A 20,840-nucleotide genomic window follows, 5' to 3' on the forward strand; every position below is an offset into this window, starting at 1 on the left:
TAGGAACAAAAGCTTTGCAGTAGAATTTTCATTAAAAGAAGTATCAAGACTAAGAAATTTTTTATATTTTAATATTTATGTAAATGTAAGTCAATTAGATTAAGATTTTAGTGTAACAAAATAAAATTTTGTAAAAAAAAAAAATTGATATTTTAACATTCCAAGATCTAACATTTAATGAATGAATAAAATGGTTCATTGCAAATTTAACCTATGGCGTTAATATTGGATATTAATCGAGATTTTCCTTTTTTAATTATACACCCACTTTCAATCCGCCTCAATTCAATCATCTACTCTTTATTTGCCTCTTGATTGACCTGAATACACACCAGCTTCCCCACAAAATTATATTTAATTTATATATTTTTTTTTAATTTCTAAACAATAGCCAACGTGGTTTAAAAAACACTCCATATTTAAGAATTTACATTGATATAATTAAAGAAAATTTCAAAATAATATATTTTTAATAATTACATGTTGTCAATAAAAAAAAGTGATTGCAAAATATTTGGTGAACTAAATTATTCTGCTTACTAATGATTTGTATTATAAACGTAAAAAATAATGATTTTAAAATAAGGGTTAAGAATTACAGAGTATATAAAAGGTAAGAATTACACAGTACATAACACAATACATGACTAACAAATTAATATGAATTAAATACGGATAAGAATTACGAATTACATGAACTAATACATGGCTAACAAAATTAATACGGAGTTAATAAAGGGTAAGAATTATGGAGTAATGTATATAATAGACATTAATCATATTGTATATATTTAGAGAACAGAAGATTCATTCAAATATACAGAACATAGAGGAAAAAACATTCATATTAATTGCTTTAATAACTAGATTATTAGTTTTATGATTTTATTATATCTTACTCATTAATTATACCCTAAACTCTAACTAGAGAATATAAACATACGGGATAACGATCGGATAACATTAATTCCATCAAATACTTGATGGTGGAGGATGTCATGCATCTAATTTGAAAGTTTTGTCATTATCCCTATCAAATACCGTTTTAAAGTATATGTCATAATTAAAAAAGGTTTAAAACCTATAACCAAATGACATCATTATAAAATATAAAACATTTTTAATAATCTAAGTATATACCAAATATGTTTTGTAAAATTCACTACCTTTCATTCCAAGACCTCATAAAATTACGAGTACGTGATTTCGTGTCAAATTTATGTTGTCATAAAAATAAGTTACGAGTGGTAAGCCTAAACAAGACTCATGTTTTCTTTACTCATGTCTCCAAAAATTCATGTTATTTCGTTGAAATCTTGGCCAATGGTCATGTCATTCGCAAAAAACTATATTACATGAGGTATAAATAATTAAAATTATAATAACAGTACAATTTGTATTACTTAAAAATGTATACGAGTATAAATAGTACTAAATAAAATTGTAACAATTTGTATAAATAATACAAGTAACATTACTAACCTGTAATACACTTGCATTATAAGGTCATTAGGTAGTGAAGTGCATCTTATCCAATATGCAAAGAGAATATATGTGGGAATTATTATCCCTTTGGCCATTATAGCGCCAAGATAGCAATGTATAATGACGAGAGAGAAGTATTATAAGAAGGGGAGGAGGATTAAAAAGAGGGTAAATATCGTAATGAAGCGAATTAAAAAAAAAAATGTAAAAACCATTTTTTACAAAAATAAAATAAAATTACAGTGCTACTTTGCTACAAAACAAGTATTGTTTTATATTTAATTAGTTGTAATTTGTAATATAATTCTAAAGGATCTCGAGTATATCAACCACTTAGCTTTATATCACAAGGTATTTATTGTTGATTATCTATTTATATTGGGTTCTTAGAGATAGTCAATATTTTAGAGCAAGTATAATCTTTGCATGATTCAACAATAATTCCTTATTCGACTGTTGGGAACTTATTGAATGTTGTGGCTTTACATATCCCTAGTCCATTATTGTAACATCAGCAAAGTCTGATGATGGGGTGGATAAGGATTATAAAAAGGGAGGAGGATGATTAGAAGGAGATGGAGAAGCAAAAGCAGTAAAATCATATAACGAAGATAATAAAAAAAAATATAGAAACTCTCAAGCCACGAAGAAGGTATCTTGGGGAATATATATTTCATATTCACTATAATATTATTTTTATAATATATTTTATATTATTTTTATAATATATTTTATATCAACATTTTATGATAAATAGTTTCGTACTACCAATATAAATAATACCTCTCTGTTAGACTAATTAAAATAAATAATACCTCTTTGTTAATCTAATTTTGTATAGAAAATTTTTTTTGAATGCATTTTATTATATTAATATAATTGGTTTTAAAATTTGATCTAAAAAGCAAAATAATTAGCGTAACAAAGGGGAGCATTATTAATTTGGGTAGTGAGGAAATTATTAACTTTGATAATTGTATGAGCTGAAGTCGAAAGTGATTAGATTATGTAAACGGACGAATTATGCTATAAAGTAAATTTAAGTGCATGTCAAAGTAGTGTGTAGTAAGTAAATGAAAATGAAGGAATTATGTATTTCGTAAAAAAAAAAAAAAAAGTATTATTAAATATTAAAAAAATATAATAATGAATACGGATATAATTTACTTTACTTTTGTTATATTTTTTACTAATAAAAACGTAAATATGCCGATAAAGCTAATCAATTAAAAACAGAAAGATTTGCTAGCTCAAGCAACTTTAATCAAATCCATTATAATCATACTAGCTAAAACCATTGTATGACTATATTAGACTATACTTCTTTATGATCCATTTGGACTCGACTCCTTTAATTTAGCTAGAGCACAATAATTAAGTTTTAGTTAATATGCCCCACATAAGTTATATTTTGATAACTTATAAGATGGATCATACCTTAATTAGCTTTTTATTAATAAGACTATAATTCAAATTTCGTACATGTAATGAAGATCGTAATCTGAAGTATAAATAAATACATGGCGCATGCAATACAACATACAAGTGGTTAAGTGCATATGCTTAGCTCTAAAGTTTGAAATAAATTTGACATGACAAAACAACATAAAAATCGAAGGCCTTGTTTGACATCATTTTTTGTTTTTAGTTTCCTGTTTTTTTGAAAACTAAAAACCAAAAACAGGAAACAAGAAAAAGGTGTTTCCACTTTTTTGTTGTCAGTTTTCAAAATTATCATGATTTTAATAAGTCTAAATAAATTTTGATTGATTATGTGACATATATAATATACTTTTAAAAAACAAAAAACTAAAAAACAGAAAACCACAGCAATGTCAAACGAACCCGAAGTAATTAACTCTTAAAATCCGTTGCCTTGGACTCTCCACCATCGGCGATCTGCTTGCTCTGCCGGCCGACCCCCTTTATTTCCCCCTTGCCCCTGTTGTAGACTTAAAAGGTTTTTTTTTCAGCAAAATAGAACATTTAAAAGATTTTTATTTTTTTTTTACAAATTTTCCTAATTAAAATACTTGTGCATTTTTATCTTAATTCTCTATCTCTATTAAAAAAAAATAATCCTACTTTTCTTAACAGCTAAACTGTATACGGTATACCTAACACCTAGTGTAGTGGCAATTTCAAGGGGAGTTGCGATTGGAACTTCATTGTTGCAGGTACTTCGAATTTCGTTGGTTTGATTTATTTTTTTTCTTCTATAATTTCGTTTTTCATATAATTTTATTTGTTTTTAATTTGCCCCAACTAAAGATTTTCTGTTTGTACGTATATACGTTGATTATATAGTCGTATTTGATGGGTATGTAACTGCGTACTATGTAGTAATTTATTGAATCCCAATAATATTTTTTGTGTATGTTGAAGAATGTCGTATGTTTAGGATTTCTATGATATGAAATTTATCATCACTTAATATATATGATTGATTTATATCTTGTTGATGCATGAATTTGATATTTGTAATTGCTGAGGAATTGTTGAAGTTTTTACATCGAATTGAATAATTGTTGTTTGCTATTGGAAAAATTCTGTTTTGTTAGGCAATTTCATGTTTTAATTAATCATCTTTTATTATGATAAAATTTGTTTATCAATCTAGTTTTGAGGCAAAAGTATATCATATGTACATAGTTTGATTTTAGAAGCCTATTTTAATTTTAATTAGGCTTTTAAGGGAGGTAAAGATTGAATAATTTTTTAACTTGTAGTCAAATGAAGGCTGGGAAAACAAACTACATCCTTCTCCCTGATGATTTGATCGGGGGCATCTTTTCGAGGCTGTCAGTGAAAGACTTGTTACGAATAAGATGCGTCTGCAAGTCATGGTGTGCCCTCATTGACGACTATAGCTTCATACTGATGCACCACCATGCTCAATATGCTACTAGCAAAGCAGATGGCGATGTACCATTCCTCCTTTGGTTTCATATGATGTTAATGCATCCAGATCAATGCCATCTTTTTTCTAAACATGGAGGGGATGATGTTCTTTTGAACTTGATATCAGATGTAGAACGCGATAGAAGATTTGCTCTCACTGTTGATCCAAATATAATAGTGAACACTATATGTAGAGGCAGCGGAAATGGCATTATTTGCTTTAACATTGAATTGTTTAATAATCAACTAGGGGACTTTGAATTCTATTGTGGGTTGTAGAATCCGGCCACAAGAGATTTTAAGATTGTTGCATTTCCAAAAGCCCCAGATCAATTGTTGCCTCGATGTTCTTGTGTTGTTGGCTTCATGTATGATGCTTTGTGTAACGATTTCAAGATTATGGCAAGAACTTGTATCGTGTCTGACTCTGACAGCCCATACATAAATTTGGCTTATGATATCTTCTCACTAAGCACCAACTCGTGGAAGAGGCTTAGTAATCAGCCAATTTACTCGGGTGCTCGTGGCCCTGGCCTTGCTATTGTCTCACCTTCGACCATGGATGCGTTTGTAAATGGTGTTTATTATTGGATTGCCGACTTGTCTAATGATGATGAAACCAAGGATTATATCCTTTCTTTTCAGTTAAGTACCGAGACGTTTAAGTTATCTGATCTACCACAAGGGATTGCTCAGCCCATGAACATGAATATAGATCAATTGTTCGGACGGGAGATTGGTCTGTACAAAGAATCCCTTGCAATATATGTTACCCAAAATCCCGAGCAACAAGTTGGTCACGTTGAAATCTGGGTAGTTACCGAATTTGACAAAGTGGGAGCTCCAATAGCATGGCAGTGCTTGTTTGTAACTGCACCAATTCATGTACGTTCTGGTCCATACGTCGTGGGATCACGGCTGGATGGTGATCTCCTGGTCAAAATTGATGATATGCTTTGGGTTTATAATCCCACAACAAACAAGTTTTCGGAAAGGAACATAGCAGTTTCGCAGTGCTTTAGATATGTAGAGAGTCTATTTCCTCTAACAAGGAGAGTGATCAGGGGTTAATAGTGCTTCATCTTTTGCTGTGGACAATGGATTTGCTTCAAATTGTGGTTTGGAATTTTGGATGCTCCTTCTTACAAATCAAACATATTCTTGTATGTTGTATTAAATATTCTTTATGTTACGGTCTCTATATTATGTATATTGCAGTATGATTCTTTCTTTGGTTTACAGTTTACACTCTAATTAATAGAATTGGTCCAAGTCCAACTTGTATGTGGAAATGTGAGAAATGGAACTAAGAGGCTAAGCAGACTAATAAGAATTGAAAACTTAGGACTTGTGTCCTTATGTTCTAAAATAATGTTTATTAAATTAGCTGATATGCTCAATTAGCCTAGGCTAAATTTGGTCTACTAGCTCATATGTTCGATTTGTCAAGTCGAGTTTACAAGCCACAGCCTCATAGCCTCATGGGGCAGGTTGTATAGCAATATTGATCATGTCGAGTTAATAAATCTATGCTTATCGAATGTGCAATCAAGTTTACTTTGATTCACAGTACATTAATCTTGGCTCGAGCACGTTCTTAACAACTCTAGCTAATGAGGATTAATCAAGTCAATCTACCATATAGACCACCACAACTTGAGGGAGTAAATTACCATTGATAGGCACAATCCATGTAGCTTACCTAGATTTGCTTGAGCAACTTTAATTAAATCAGTTATAATTTACTTTCAACATTCTAGCTAAATCCCTTGTGTGGTTATATTAGACTATACTTCTCTAATCCATTTTGACCCCACCCCTTTGATTTAACTAGAGCTCGATTTACAATTATAAGTGATTAAGTTTAAATTAATACACCCCAAAATTCTAAACATTTATGAGATGGATCTTACCCTTAATCAACTTTCTATTAATCCGACAATAATCCAAAATATATACATGTAATAATGTAGACCATAATTTAAAGTATTGGTATAAATACCAGAGTATATTATCTCACATGTTTTTGCTGGTGTGGTGTATACATAGTACAATACTTCTTAAGTCTCATACAACGGACTCATGCAATACAACTATACAAGTGGTCAAGTGCATACTATGCTTAGATCTAAAGGTTGAAATAATTCCAGCATGACAGAACAACCTAAAAACCGAAGTGATTTACCCTTAAAATTGCAAGGACGCACTAATGTTTCATGAGAAAAATATAATATGACCTATCTTGACTACGAAGTAGATTTTATACAAACCTGATTAGAAGTGTCAAAATCAAATCCGATTGACTGAAACTAACAAAGAGAGCCTGTTCTCATTTATAAAATGAGCAAAATTTAATGAGTAAATAATCTGGGTATATTTAACAAATTCTACACTAAAAAAAGCTTGATACAAATTTCGACTCGTATACACACAATAATTTAGGGTGATTTAACTTTGAAATAGAATTGACCCGACCTGATCTTACCGAACCCGACCCAAAGTAACTAAATCAGATCCGCACACTCAATTTGATACAAGAACAAACTCGTTTTGAGTGGGCCAAAACCGCTTAACAAAAATTGTGTAACGAAGTTTACAACTAACTTAAACTCCTAAAGAGACTCGGACTTCAACTCATAATTAAGCCCATAAATAAACAACTAAAAAAACCAACAAAAAGAAAATCAAAATTAGAAATTCTGAGCGTAAGAAAAATTTAGGTATCTAGGGTTTATCTTTCTCTCTCCTGTTCCTCTTTATCACTCCAGCAGGAAGAGAAACAAATTCTTTCACTTTCATCAAATTCCTTTCTTTCTCTCTCTTCCTGTTCGGAGTTTTCACATTAATCATGGCGAATCGTAAGAATTTCTAGAATTTTCTGCAATTTTTTTCAATTTTTTTTTTTTGTATAATTTTTTGTTTTTTCGATTGAAGTTTGAATTTATTAATGGTGGTTTTCAGAAGCTCCAGCACCAATTCGATCGTTTCTTCAAGCTGCTGCGAAACCGGAAGAAGCTCCTCTTCCTCTTCGCGTTGTTCAGATTGAGGGCCTGGTCATTCTCTCTCCTCTTTTTTATTAATTTTTAGAAATTTCGTTTAATTTGATTTAGTTGTGAAAGCATTGTTTTATGCGGAATTTGATTAGGTTTTCCTAAGAATTTTGGTCCTTTTTTAATGGGATTGATATAATTAGATGTCTTAATTTTAAAATCTTATTGTTGGTTTAAAGTTTGTATTTTTATTGTTTATCCCTTGAATTCGAAGATTGCACATCTCTTTGATGCAATTACATGCCTCAGAAAACCAAAATTTGACTTTTCGTCTCCATTATCGTGATCACTGGATTTGCGTGCGAGTGAAACATGTTAATATGTTGAATTATGTTGTGGAATTGGATTGAATCGGATGGAATTGATGGAGGTATAGAATGATTGTAAAGTGTGTATGTGTTTATCGGTTTTGCAAAAATTATAGGGCATTGGGTTAATCGCTGAAGATAATTACAGCGTGGATATAATTGAATGGTTTTGGATTTGGGTAGGTGATTTTTGAGCTGAATTTGAAGATAAAAATGGTGTATGTAAGAAGAATAGAATGAAGTGGATGATTCAGTTCTTAACTGCAAGCTGTAATTTAGCAACTGACTAATGTGGGGAGGAGAGGAAGAAACAAAATCAATGAGTTGTTTATGGATGGAAATGGGAGGTATATTAGTGATGCAGTAATAATAATATTGATCAACGGGACACTTTTTTTTTTTTTTCTTTTTCCGTTTTGATAGAGGAACAGGCCTTTAGTGAATAATACAGAGATTTTGATTTAGGATTGTTTTTGTTTTGATAGAGGACGATGCCTTGAGTAAGTGAATAATACAGAGAATTTGATTTTGGATTGTTTTTGTTTTGATAGAGGATGAGGCCTTGCGTAAGTGAATAATGCAGAGATTGTGATTTTGCCATAAACAATTGTATTTTTATTTTTAGTTGCTAAAGGTTAAAATTAGATTTTGCAAATTTGATGTTTTGGAGTACTTAAGACCTAAGGTTAAGTGTTGGTAGGAGATGCTGGTCTATAATAGGGATGAATAGCCACCAATCCAGTTCATTTCTTATAGATATGATATGGAACATCACTTGGATATGAAAAGAAGTGGGTTGAGTCATGCAATCCTAAAAGTTGAAGTGTTACTAGCAATTTACTTACAAGGTTGAGGGAGAAACTAAATTGATGAGTTGATTATTGATATAAATTCATTGGTGCAGTAAAATTGACAATGATGGTGAGTTCATAATTAATTTACGATTAGTGTCACTATGTAGGAGGTTGGGATCTTAAAGTATATGTGTTTATGAAGTTAAAAGTTGTTTATTCATTTTTTTTATGGATGGCTATGACTAAATTTTGCTGTATGAATCGGTTCAGACTACACGTAGTGGTGCCAAGGAATGATCATTGGGGTTGCTCAAATTTATATGAAAGATGTGGTATGGAACACCCACTATGAATGAAAAGAAGGCTGAGTCAAGAATTTCTTCATTTTGCATTGAGTCATCTTTCTTTTTGTTTTTCACGTGGGGTATTTGTCAATCAATCTATAGTTGTTGTGTTAACATTGGGGAAGATTATTAATGCATTTTGCTAGTATATGGTTTTAATGTAGTTGCAAGTTCTAATTTTCTCTTAATCGAGAATGTGAGTCAATAGGTTGTAGTTTGATGTTTGACTTTCATGCATATAATTTCTACATGTAAAATTATACTGTATTTTATAAGTAACAAACACGAGGTCGCGAGTTGTGTGATATGTTAAAAGGGGGTTTCATTGAATGTAATCTCTCTTGTGTATATGGAGCTGTAAATTAGTAGGTTTCTAGAACTCTGACATTTTTTATTGACATGTAATTTGAGCAGGCAATACTGAAGATAATTAAACATTGCAAGGACTTTTCCCCAGCTTTAGTCACGGGGCAACTTCTTGGTTTAGATGTTGGCAGTGTACTTGAAGTTACTAACTGCTTTCCCTTCCCGGTATGCAAAGTGATTTTTCTCTTATTTTCGTTGTCTTACCCTTGTCCTATTTAGTGAGCTTTTTTTTGGGGGGTTATTGATGTCTATTGTCATGTAATCATGCTTAGATTAGAGAAGAGGATGAAGAGCTGGAGGCTGAGGGTGCAAATTATCAACTTGAAATGATGAGGTGTTTGAGAGAGGTTAATGTCGACAATAACACTGTTGGATGGTAAGCTCTGATTGATTGTGTTGGTTATGTTTCTGCCAAAGAATTTGTGTTCAACAAATGAATTATGTTTGATGTTTAGTAATCACACATCAACTCCCTATCAAGTAGTTGTCCTTTATCCTCAATATTGTAATTGGTAGTTGCAAGAGCTAATTTATTCTATTAATCCTGTACCTTTGAGTTGTTGTTACACTTAGCACTTTTCCTTTTGACTGTATTAACTGTTCGTATTGAAGTGATGAACTTGATCATTTAAGTGTTGCAAGTCAACGCCATTTTCTTGGCATTTGCACCATCCTGTGTCCCATAGCTCTACTCAGTTGGGTTGTAGATAGCTGGGCTGGGGGTCTCTACTTGCTCTAATTAAACTACTACAGATACAAGGTTGTTTATGTATAGTTACCTTTGTCAGTTATATGTCGTAAAATAGCTTATAAACCGTCTTGGTGTATACACTATTTCTAGATGAGACTACTAAGGTAGCCTGAGCGAGGACTCTTAACCTGCCTTCATAATGTTTTCAAGCATGTGTCTTTTAGCAACCTCTAAACTAGTCTTTGTTCATTGGGGGATAAGGTTATTTATATTTCATCATGCTAACCCCAGCTTGTAAAAGAATTTTAATCTAATTGTTGCTGCTGCTGTGTTCTCTGCCTCATTGGGATAAATGTAACATTTCAGGTACCAGTCAACCTTGTTGGGGTCTTACCAGACTGTGGAACTGATTGAGACTTTCATGAATTACCAGGTAATTCTAATTTTACTTCTTTACTGCACATGCATACAGTATCCAGTGGTAGTCTATTCATAATGGGTGACACTTTGATTGATTTCAGTCACAATGGTGCTTTTGACTTGTACTATACGTATCCTAAAGTGGTACATTAATAAATCTTATATTTAATCTTTAGTGTTTCCATGGCTGCTTGTGCTGAAATAAACTCAAGCCTTATTGTCACCATTCTTCTTGGGGAAATTATAAATTGAAATGTTTTCTATATTTAGTTCCTCTATGTCGACAATCGACACTATTGTTTAATCTTACATTATTAGTTGTAGTAGTACTCTACCATGTTTTAATTAGTTTGACTCGTGCGGCAACTAATTGTTTTAAAACTAAATTTTGCTTTCATTTGTTTGGAATTTTGTATTATAAAATGAAAATTTTGCATTTGACTTGTGCTGTCAACCATTATCAACTTGACTAGTGTTATTTTCTATTGATTTTATAATTGTATTAAGGATAATCTTGCTTTAGTACCTCTTAAGTTGGTGTTTGGTTCGCAGAATGGAATGGGTTTGGAATTAGGATTGAAACTAGGCATGTATGGGGTTGATACTTGATACCTTCTACCATGTGTTGGTTCAATTAAAAATTGAAAATAATCCCTTAATTTTATACCTAGTGGACTGTATGGTATACGCCAAACCCATCTGCCCCTTGAATTTTTGAACCCCATACCTTCTGGGTTTGAGTAGGAGTTTGAAATTCATAATTTTGTAACCAAACACACACTATAGGTTTACCAATTTTAATTCCATATTTCCTACTAAAAAACCGCTTTTCAAACACTACATTAGACACATTGTCAACCTTTGTAACTTTTTATATTTTTTGAAAGGAAGGATACACATCAATTATATTTTCACATTTTTTTGATAATCCAATGTTCAAATTTTGTGAGATTTGCCATGTAATATTAATGCAAGTGCCAATTTTGTGGTTTTGATGAAGTTCAGCCAGCATTATAGACGTTCTTATTTCTTAAGTTATTCAATAAGGTTGACAACAATTCAAGTAGCGTTGTCTCTCAGCTGTAACCCATTTGTAATAACTGTATTATTGACCTTTGAGGTTCTAACAATAATTTATATTTTCTCGTTAAAAGATTGCCCGTAGTCTTCAATATGGTCACTGATTTAGTTTTAATTTTTAAAATTTTGTTTCTATTAATTAGCTTAATGGATGCTGGGTTATTGAGGTTCATCAGCTATTTGCTCATTGTATCATCTTGTTTACCCTTTGATTGTTGTTGTGTGTGTGTGTGTATGTATATATTATTTTTATAATTATTTATTTAGTTTTTTTTTTTTTTTTTTTTTTTTTTTTAATTTTAAAAGTCTTCTGTAGGCTATTTTTCAGTTTTGATTTTTTTTTGACAGTTTTAATGTCATTGCAGGAAAATATAAGACGTTGCGTTTGCATTATATATGATCCATCAAAGTCAAATCAAGGTGTCCTGGCTCTGAAGGCGTTGAAGCTTTCAGATTCTTTTATGGAGCTATACCGCAGCAATAATTTTACTGGAGAGAAGTATGTCTTTTTTGCTTGTCCAGTTTCATTTTCATGAATTAAAAAAAAATCTCTTTACTCATATCTGGTCCTTTATGTTATAGGTTGAGGGAGAAGAACTTGACATGGGTGGATATATTTGAAGAAATTCCTGTAAGTAATGGTTCCTTTTCTTTCTTGAATTGTAGACAGTTGTCTACTTATTTGTATTCGCCAGATGAATCATAAAGAACAATATCCTGACTTTCTATTCCCTCTCTGCAAGCTTAAGAAGGAGTACATTTGAGAGAGATGTACCTTATATCTTCTTGGGAAATGATATTGCATTGTGTTCTTTATAGATATCTTTCTTCACATTCAAAGAATTTTACGTTTGGTAAAGCTATTTGCATGTAGGCCTAAGGAAATCACACTACTCATTTGCTTTAAAAGTGGGAAAAAAGGAATTAAAGGAATTAAAGACTTTTCTGTACTTTGGTGCTTATCCGTGTGGCACTTTGAGTGTTGTTTGCTTAGGCTGATAGATTTATATACCAACTTTTTTCTTTGCAGATTAAAGTCTCAAACTCGCCTCTTATAAGTGCTGTCATGACAGAGCTGGAAAATGATTCACCAGTCACACAGGTGTGGTTTCTTCTTGTGTTTTGCAGAATTTATTTTCCCCCTACACTTTTGTGTAGGTACTTATGTGGCTTGTACTTCTATTGTAGTGTGATTATGATCGCCTGCAATTAGCTACCACTCCATACATGGAGAGAAACTTGGAATTTTTGGTTGAGTGCATGGATGATTTGTCTATGGAACAGCAGAAGGTTAGATTTTCAGGCTTTATGGAACTTGTTGTCTGTTAGAGTTTCCTTTCTGTTTGACAATAGTCACTTTATTGTTTTTCTCTGTTTTTGCAGTTCCAATTCTATTATCGGAACCTCTCCCGGCAACAAGCTCAGCAGCAAGCATGGCTTCAGAAAAGAAGGTAATTTAAGTGATTTTTGAAATAGCTACCTTTAGCCAAAGCAAGAGCGTTATAACATTACACAGAGTAATATCCCCTTCAAAGCTAAGTTTGGGTAGAAATGAAGAGGCTGCCACTGAATCTTAAGATTTGGCAATAAAAGCGTTGTGGGTACGTAATTTGGGAGAACCGAACCAAACTGATATGATATATATACTAGGAATTTACTCTTGGGGATCTTAAGTAGGGGCTTTCCTATTACCTTGGAAATTCTGCTTAGTTTTTATCTTTTGATTACTACTATTGCTACTGCTAATATTTCTCTTTTACCATCATGTTGGATTTTTAATTTTTAAATTCTTTATTGTTGGCATTCCCAAGATTGTCGCTGTTGTATTATTGAATAGATCATGGGATTAGTGGTTGATTGAAGACATGTGTGTTCTGACCTCCGTAGATCCTAGACCCTGCCAGCAGTAGAACTCATACCCATTGACTGAATCAGCTGTTGAATGAATTTAGTGTAATTATGATACCTTTTGATATTATTTTATTAAAGTTGTCTGAATTGAAATATCATGTTTGCAAATGGGAAGTGTTCTGCTGAGAATTGTCTAATGAGATATAACCATGACACATTTATATCTTCTAATGTTAATTTTGTTCTCTCATTCCTGCAATTTGTTTTATGCAGGGCGGAGAACATGGCCCGTAAAGCTTCTGGAGAAGAGCCTTTACCTGAGGAAGATCCTTCAAATCCAATCTTTAAGCCAATTCCTGAGCCATCACGACTGGATAGTTTCCTCATAACAAATCAAATTGGCAATTACTGCAACCAAATCAATGGGTATGTTAAAACTACAGGATAGTTTAGAACTTTTTTTTTTAGTTTGAATAAATAATGAACTTGGGGAGCCCTTGTGATTGTGAGAAGAGTGAGCATGTATCAGTTGCCTATTTTTCACAGTTGCAAGGCTTTCTACCTTCAGCATGATATAATTAGATGGTACTTGTGGAGTTTTACTGCCCTGAGTTTCTGCAATTTTTTCTTTCTTCTTTTTGGAGGGTGTGGGTCGGTGGGTAAGGAGTTTTTAATTGTTTTTGGTTATGTTGCAGGGTTGCTGGACAGAATTTCAGTAGATTGTATTTGACCAAGGCATTGCATGAGAATTAAAGTGCGGATGCGTGGTGAGCCTCTCCCACAGATCTCACAAATACATTATTGCTGCCTGAAAATGCTGTCCTTAATGAAATACTATCATCTGGGAGTTGGTGTCAATTTTCGAGGAATGGTGATTTGTAGACTAGTTCATTTTTGTCTGACCACATTCTTGGTGTTTTTTACAATTTAGTTATGTTTGTATTATACACTTAAGGTTGTAGGATCATTGCTTAGATCTGAATGTAACAAGGGGATGATTAGCTGCAATAGTGCTGCTTTGCCCTTTTCATGGGGTTTCTTTATTTCAATGTGTACTTTTTATAAGGAAGCTCGCAAAGGCTTAGTTTGTATACCATCGTTGAGTTAATTAATGCCGAAGAAAATGTGAATTCCTACAGTCTTGGATACTTGTGGAATGAGTTATGATTTGAAAATGGAAAGCCTTGAAATTTGCACTCTAGTTAATAACTTGGTATGGCTGCAGGCTAGATGAATTCAGCAAGGCTTGCCTCAATGGTTGTATTTCATTAGTACTTGTGGGAATTCTGACGATTAGGTGGCTCGAAATCCTTAATAAAGGTGACCTACAATCTCACATGTCACAATTTTTATAGCGTTTTTGTTTTGTTTTGTTTTGTTATTGAAGGGTTCGGCGAAGTTGTATCTCTGCATATTGCTGTTGCATTGTTTGAATTATAACATCAATGTGACAACTCATTTTCGATTTTGGGACTTGGGAGTAGTTTATTTTTGTTGAACAAGATTTGTGTCAAGGTTAGCAAGCCCTACTAGTCCGGCCGTGTGTGGCTATCAGTTTCGGTTTTAATGTTAATCTAGGAGGTAGGGGCTGTTATATACTTATATACTGCCCAAAGCTATTGGATGACGATCTATAAGCAACTGGGTTGATGGCAATTACAGTTAAGATCTTGTCAACCTTTCAAAGCTAAAAAGGAATTGAACAAGACTTTATTTTAATACTCCTTTAAATTGAGTTTTACTAACCACGTTTTAAAAATAAAACTCTCATTAAAAATATATTTTATTGATCTAAGAATGTTTGTCTTCATTAAAAATAGGAAATTTTGTCAAAAACCTCCTTATAGATTTTTTTTTTGTGAAATCATACCTTAATCAATTTTTTTTTTACAAAATCATACCTTTAGACAGAAAACGGGAACTCCGTTTTCAGGCGTTGACCACCCACGTGTTCAACGGAAAACCACCCAAACCCACCAGTCCACCACCACCTCCTGCCAGCGTCCAGGGTTCCTTGTCCCCCCCGTCGGTGACGCTATCCCAGCCCCAGAACCCCGTCGACGACCCTCACTCTCCTTCCTCTTCCCACCGCAAGCATAACCCTCCTAACACGGTGGCTATCTCCGCGCAACCACATCACCGCCACCTGCTCCACCGCACCACCTATCTCCGCGCAAGCACAACAACATCAATCCCCAGAAGCCTCCATCTCCACCGCTGCAACACCGCACCAGCTGCAACCCCAATTCGCACCAATTAAGCCCCAAAATCCCTAGCAACCTTCATCTCCACCGCCTAGGGTATTGTCGCTGTGAAGGGAGTGGTTGGGCAGGTGGGGGTAGGCGAGTTGCGAGGTCTGGTTGGCTCAAATTGGTGGCGATTGGAGGTGGTGCGTGCGGTAGTCGGTTCTGCGACTGTTGTTGGTGTCGATTGGTGGGGTTGGTGTTTGCGTGGGTGTTGTGGGGGTGGGCGTGGTGGCTGGTCTTTGGTGGTGGGTTAATTTGGGGAAAATTTTGGTGGTGGCTGGTCTTTGGTGGTGGGTTAATTTGGGGAAAATTTTGGTGGTGGTTGGTCTTTGGTGGTGGTGGTGGCTGGTCTTTGGTGGTGGGTTAATTTTGGTGGTGGTTTTTCGTTAAACATGTTGGTGGTCAACGCTTGAAAGCGGGGTCAAACCCCGTTTTCCGTCATAAGGTATGATTTTGTAAAAAAAAAAGTTGATTAAGGTATGATTTGACAAAAAAAAATTTAAAAGGAGGTTTTTCACAAAAAAATGCTTTTAAAAGGAGGTTTTTGACAAAATTTCCTTAAAAATAACACTCTCTACCCCTTTTTCTTTGCCCAAATTTCTTTTTGGGATGTTCTTTGGGGATTGTATCAATAAAAAAAGACGGAGGGAGTATATGATCGGATTAAATTATTATGCGGCTATGTCAAGAAAATGACATATTAATACCCAACAGTATATTGCATACATGCATGGCCAAGGTGATCAAGTGATATACTGATATGTATCCTTAAGAATGTAGCAATTTTTATGAGTATCTTAGAAACCACATTGCTAAAAATCACTGTTTCACCAAAAGACTAACAAACACTTATCATATGCAAATGACATCAGGAAAGTTGTTACCAAATCCTTGTCCAAAACATTAAAATAAAAAACAAAAAAAACTTACAATTTCTTCACATCCTAATGATCCTACCTACTTAAAGTCAGTAACCTTCTTGTCTCTGAGGAACTGGGGTTTTGATCACTTGAAGAATCTGAACCACCTCAGACATCGAAGGCCTGATCGAAGGAACTTGAGAGGTACAAACCAGTGCCACCTTCAAAACAGGCAACACCTCTCCATCAGGGTACTCCCCCATGCTATGATCAACACAATCCAACACGTTCCCTTCCTCGAGTAACACTCTTACATGATCATTCAGTATCACCACATTGTCTTCCCCATATTCTATAGGCCTTCTTCCTGTAATAATCTCAAGCACCATGATTCCAAAGCTATATACATCACATTTTTCGTCAACTCTCAAGCTCTGGCACACTAATTCAGGGGCTGCATAACCTGGTGCACCCTGAAATCTATTGCCGGCTATACTATGATTGTCAAACCTGGTAAGCAGTCTAGCTAGTCCAAAGTCAGAAACTTTAGCATTGTAATTTTCGTCTAGTAAGATGTTGCTTGGTTTCAAGTTGTAATGTATGATTGAAGGGCTGCAAGAATGATGCAAATGAGCGAGCCCCTTTGCTGTTCCGAGTAAGATTCTGAACCTTGTATCCCAAGAAAGAGGAGCTAAGTTTAGCGGCCTTTCATGGAGCCTGAATTGGAGGCTGCCGTTGGTAGCATAGTCTGAAACCAAGAGCTGCAACTGAGGAGTCCAATAGTACCCTCTAAGAGATGCCACATTTAAGTGTCTGACCTTCCCTAGAGCTCTGACCTCCCTATCAAAGTCTTCAGGGTATTGAAGTATGTTGGACTTGTAGAGCTTCTTTACTGCCACGATCCTGCCTTCGGCCCCTATAGTAGCCTTGTAAACAGTGCCAAATACCCCTCCTCCGATCTCAGATGCCTTGTTGATTAGAGACTCAGGGTCAGCAAACAGGTTTCCTGATGTCCTTGTATCAAAGAGGACTAGTCTCCCTACTGAGGGTGTTCCTGACCGAGATGAGCTTGAGAAAATGCTTTCCAACGCGTTGTCAATGAAAGCAATTCTCCTCCTTGCAGAAGCATTTAGTAGGGTTATGATAATTACCCCAATTACGATTATTGCAGCTGCTGCTATCGCAATGATGGCTGAGATACTGAGGAATTTGTGATGATCTAATCTTCGTGCTATCTCGTTCCCCTCATCGTTACCATGCATGCTGTTGGGATATGCATTGGGATCAAGGACTAATGGCTTTTGAACATTCAACTTGCAAGGACCTTTTAGTAAGGGTGAGCAAAGTCCCAAGTTTCCTTGTAATGCACTTGCATCCAAACTCGGAAAAACTCCCCCTGGAGGAAGCCTGCCAATGAGCTTGTTGTAGGAGACATTAACTGCTAGAAGATTTTGCATTGTACCTAGTTCTTTAGGCATCTCCCCACTTAGCTCGTTCGACTCCAGCCTTAGAAATTCAAGCCCCTTTAGCATTGACATAGAGCTTGGAATTGGACCACTTAAATTATTGTGAGACAAACTCCTGTAATTCATGATTTTATGCAATCATAATCAGTAAACATCCTAAAAAAAGAGAGGAAAGAAACAGAGATACTCAAGTTTGGTACGCTTTCCCCTGTTTGTTAATCTAGAATAGTTCTCAATTAATGCTTGACTATATAAATATGAAAAATTTGCAAGCAAAAACTAATGTTCAAGGCATCAAAGCTATAAAAAAACAGAATTAACTGGATAAATGAGTACTTACAATAAATATAGTGATGAACAATTGCCAATTTCCTGTGGAATAGGGCCAGTCAAGGAATTATCATCCAACTGAAGGATAGATAAGCTGCTTGTAGAATCACACAAATCACCAGGAATCATCCCATATAATGCACTGCCTCTAATATCTAACACTGTTAAGTTCTGAAGGTACCCAATTTCTGGGGGTATCCTAGAATGAAGGTTATTCCTAGACAAGTTTAAGTACCTTAAGCTAGAGAAAAGTCCCATTTCTGGTGGAATTTCCCCTGAAAGATCATTATTTGACAGATCCAACACAAGCAAGGACTCGAAAACCTGACCCGAGGCCGGTGGGATTGAGCCTGAGAACCTGTTTTCTGACAAGTCTATTTCTTCCAACCCCATTGTAAACAGCCTTTCTGGGATGCTCCCATTAAAGAGGTTACCCTTAAGTTGGAGGGTTTTTAGCCCACTGCATTGAACTATTGAAGTGGGTAAATTCCCAGTAATCTTGTTGTTTGACAAAATGAGAGATTTAAGTGATTTAAGATCACCTATTGACATTGGCAAAACTCCTGTTAAACCATTATCTGAAACATCTAAATGTTGTAAATTGGTCAAATTTCCTAACCACTGAGGAAGTTCACCATTTAAGGTATTGTGTGCTAAATTTAGGAACACCAAAGATTTTAGTGTACCAAGTGTTGTGGGTATATTACCAGCAAAGAAATTACTGTTAAGATCGAGTTTAAGCAAATGTGGGCATAGACTAATGTCGAATGGTATTAAACCCGAAAACTGATTACCTTGCAAGTGTAATTCCTTGAGATTATGCAAGGTATATACACCAGTTGGGATATTACCAGAGAGTTGATTATTTGACAGGTCTAATAATCTGAGCCTATTCAGAGCAAACATCCCACCATTTTGGATAAAAGGGTTACCAGAAAAATGATTATTTGAGAGGTTTAATCCATTTAAGACACTACATTTAGATAGTGTACTTGGTATTGGACCTTCAAAGGAGTTTCCTGACAAAGAAAGGTAGCTTAAAGATGGGAAATTTTGGAAAATGTTATCAGGCAATGGACCAGATAACATATTCTGAGAGAGATCAAGGTATCTAAGAGATGAACCGAGGCTCGAAAATGAACTAGGGAGTTGCCCTGTAAGTTTGTTGTGACTAAGATCAAGTGTTTCAAGGTTAGGAAGTTGGGCTAATTCTGGCCTTAATTCACCAGTTAGATTGTTGTTAGATACTGACAGTACCTTAAGTCCCTGCAGCTTCTGCAACCCTTTTCCTAGCCGGCCCGAAAGGTCTAGCCCTGTTAGGTAAACCCCGGAAACCCGGCCCGTGGCCGGGTTGCATTGAATGAACTTCCAAGAGCAAGGAGATCCATCATCCTCAGTCCATGAGCTCAATGCTGGTGGGTTATGAAGTTCTGACTTGAACACTATTAGTCCCAAAATGTCGTCGTTGAGATCGATCGCCACGTCCTCGTAGGCAGCCCTAGAACATCTCATGGCAAAACATGATAGTAGTAGAAGGCACACTATGAGCTGAAGAGTGCTCATTTGCAAAAAATTTCTTTGAGTAATTTTTTTTGGGTGCATAAAGTTATGTATACATAACTGTAACTAACTAAAATATCATATAATAATTAAACTTTGAGTTAGTCCACTAAAAAAAAAAGGTGAAATCTTTACCTAAAAAAGAATTGTGGGTGATGAAATTTTAGTGGGTTTTTTGCAGGGAAAGAAAGGCAGATGAATCAGAAGAAAATTGATTGAAATCTTTGGGAGAATGTTTTGAAAAAATTATGGTGCCAAAAAAAAAAAAGTTGGGTGTAATGTGTAAAGAGAAAGACAAGTCAAGTAATTGGTCCAAAAAATGCATGTGACACCATATCAGAAGATAAAATATTGTGTATACAGCATATAATGCAACAAAATGTTTACATCCTCTTGTCTAAGGCATCCTATCTGTGCAATTTTGTCTCTTTTTAGGGTTGATTTTATGGCTATATTTTTCCCATACTTTGGTGTTTGAAATTAGTATACAGTACACTTCATTAATGACAATGGGAATATTTTGGTACTTCACTGTTAGTAGCTTGTAAAGCTATGACAGTAGTAAGGCTGATGGGTTTGTTGGAATTTTGGCAGTAGATTGTTTACATAGGATTAATTGATAACATTCAGTTGATGTGAAGCCTCTACTATATATTTGGTTAAAAGCTTAAAACCCGGGAGCCGTATAGCGGAAAATAGTAAAACTAGCTAATTGTATTAACTGTTCGGTAAAATTGTGGTTTTAAAAGTGTAGCAAATAATTAGAATGAATTTGATAGTCATATTATTAGTTTCATCTCATCAACGTGACAATTAATTTCGGATGAATTGCTTAACAAACACATAAAAATATAGGCTAGCTGGAGAAGTGATTAGTTAATCGATCACTTGATAAAGTACTGATTATATAATTATTGAATGCTAAATACTCTACTTAACTAAACCCTACATCTGAATCTTGTCTGCTCCTGCCGACCTAAAAGGGTAACTGGATGACAAAATCTAAACAAGCAATAAATGCAGGCATGTCTTGTATGAAAATTTTAATACAAGCTAATTATAGTTTATGTAAAGATAAAGTCTTCATT

General features: G+C 34.5%; 2 protein-coding genes and 1 long non-coding RNA gene across 3 annotated transcripts; 2 read left to right on the forward strand and 1 right to left on the reverse strand.

Moving 5' to 3' along the window:
- Positions 1-3,615: 3,615 nt before the first annotated feature.
- LOC145631190 (uncharacterized) lies at positions 3,616-5,625 on the forward strand. Its single transcript, XR_014112365.1, has 2 exons — positions 3,616-3,662; positions 4,215-5,625. It is a non-coding gene; the product is annotated as an uncharacterized LOC145631190 (long non-coding RNA).
- Positions 5,626-7,070: 1,445 nt separating this feature from the next.
- Positions 7,071-14,381, forward strand: LOC145632399 (eukaryotic translation initiation factor 3 subunit H-like). Its single transcript, XM_081684765.1, has 12 exons — positions 7,071-7,244; positions 7,348-7,439; positions 9,297-9,413; positions 9,521-9,624; positions 10,306-10,372; positions 11,805-11,938; positions 12,022-12,070; positions 12,470-12,541; positions 12,628-12,729; positions 12,823-12,890; positions 13,564-13,716; positions 13,986-14,381. Exons 1-12 carry the CDS (start codon positions 7,235-7,237, stop codon positions 14,041-14,043), a joined length of 1,026 nt encoding a protein of 341 aa, XP_081540891.1. The 5' UTR covers positions 7,071-7,234; the 3' UTR covers positions 14,044-14,381.
- Positions 14,382-16,299: 1,918 nt separating this feature from the next.
- On the reverse strand, positions 16,300-20,074 carry LOC145632397 (probably inactive leucine-rich repeat receptor-like protein kinase At3g28040). The gene is made up of 2 exons (XM_081684764.1): positions 18,203-20,074; positions 16,300-17,977 (listed from the first exon to the last, which is right to left on the reverse strand). Exons 1-2 carry the CDS (start codon positions 19,792-19,794, stop codon positions 16,504-16,506), a joined length of 3,066 nt encoding a protein of 1,021 aa, XP_081540890.1. The 5' UTR covers positions 19,795-20,074; the 3' UTR covers positions 16,300-16,503.
- Positions 20,075-20,840: the final 766 nt, after the last annotated feature.

This window comes from Chenopodium album, chromosome 5 (assembly GCF_948465745.1).
Source record: "Chenopodium album chromosome 5, dcCheAlbu1.1, whole genome shotgun sequence".
NCBI lineage: Eukaryota > Viridiplantae > Streptophyta > Magnoliopsida > Caryophyllales > Amaranthaceae > Chenopodium > Chenopodium album.

Bases quoted from the DNA above. Each gene is read 5' to 3' on its own strand.
- LOC145632399 (XM_081684765.1), top strand. The intron at 9,414-9,520 runs GTATGCAAAGTG...AATCATGCTTAG, and splicing joins CTAACTGCTTTCCCTTCCCG to ATTAGAGAAGAGGATGAAGA. The intron at 12,891-13,563 runs GTAATTTAAGTG...TGTTTTATGCAG, and splicing joins GCATGGCTTCAGAAAAGAAG to GGCGGAGAACATGGCCCGTA.
- LOC145632397 (XM_081684764.1), bottom strand. From the start codon at position 19,794: ATGCACCCAAAAAAAATTACTCAAAGAAATTTTTTGCAAATGAGCACT. The intron at 17,978-18,202 runs GTAAGTACTCAT...CATGAATTACAG, and splicing joins TGTTCATCACTATATTTATT to GAGTTTGTCTCACAATAATT.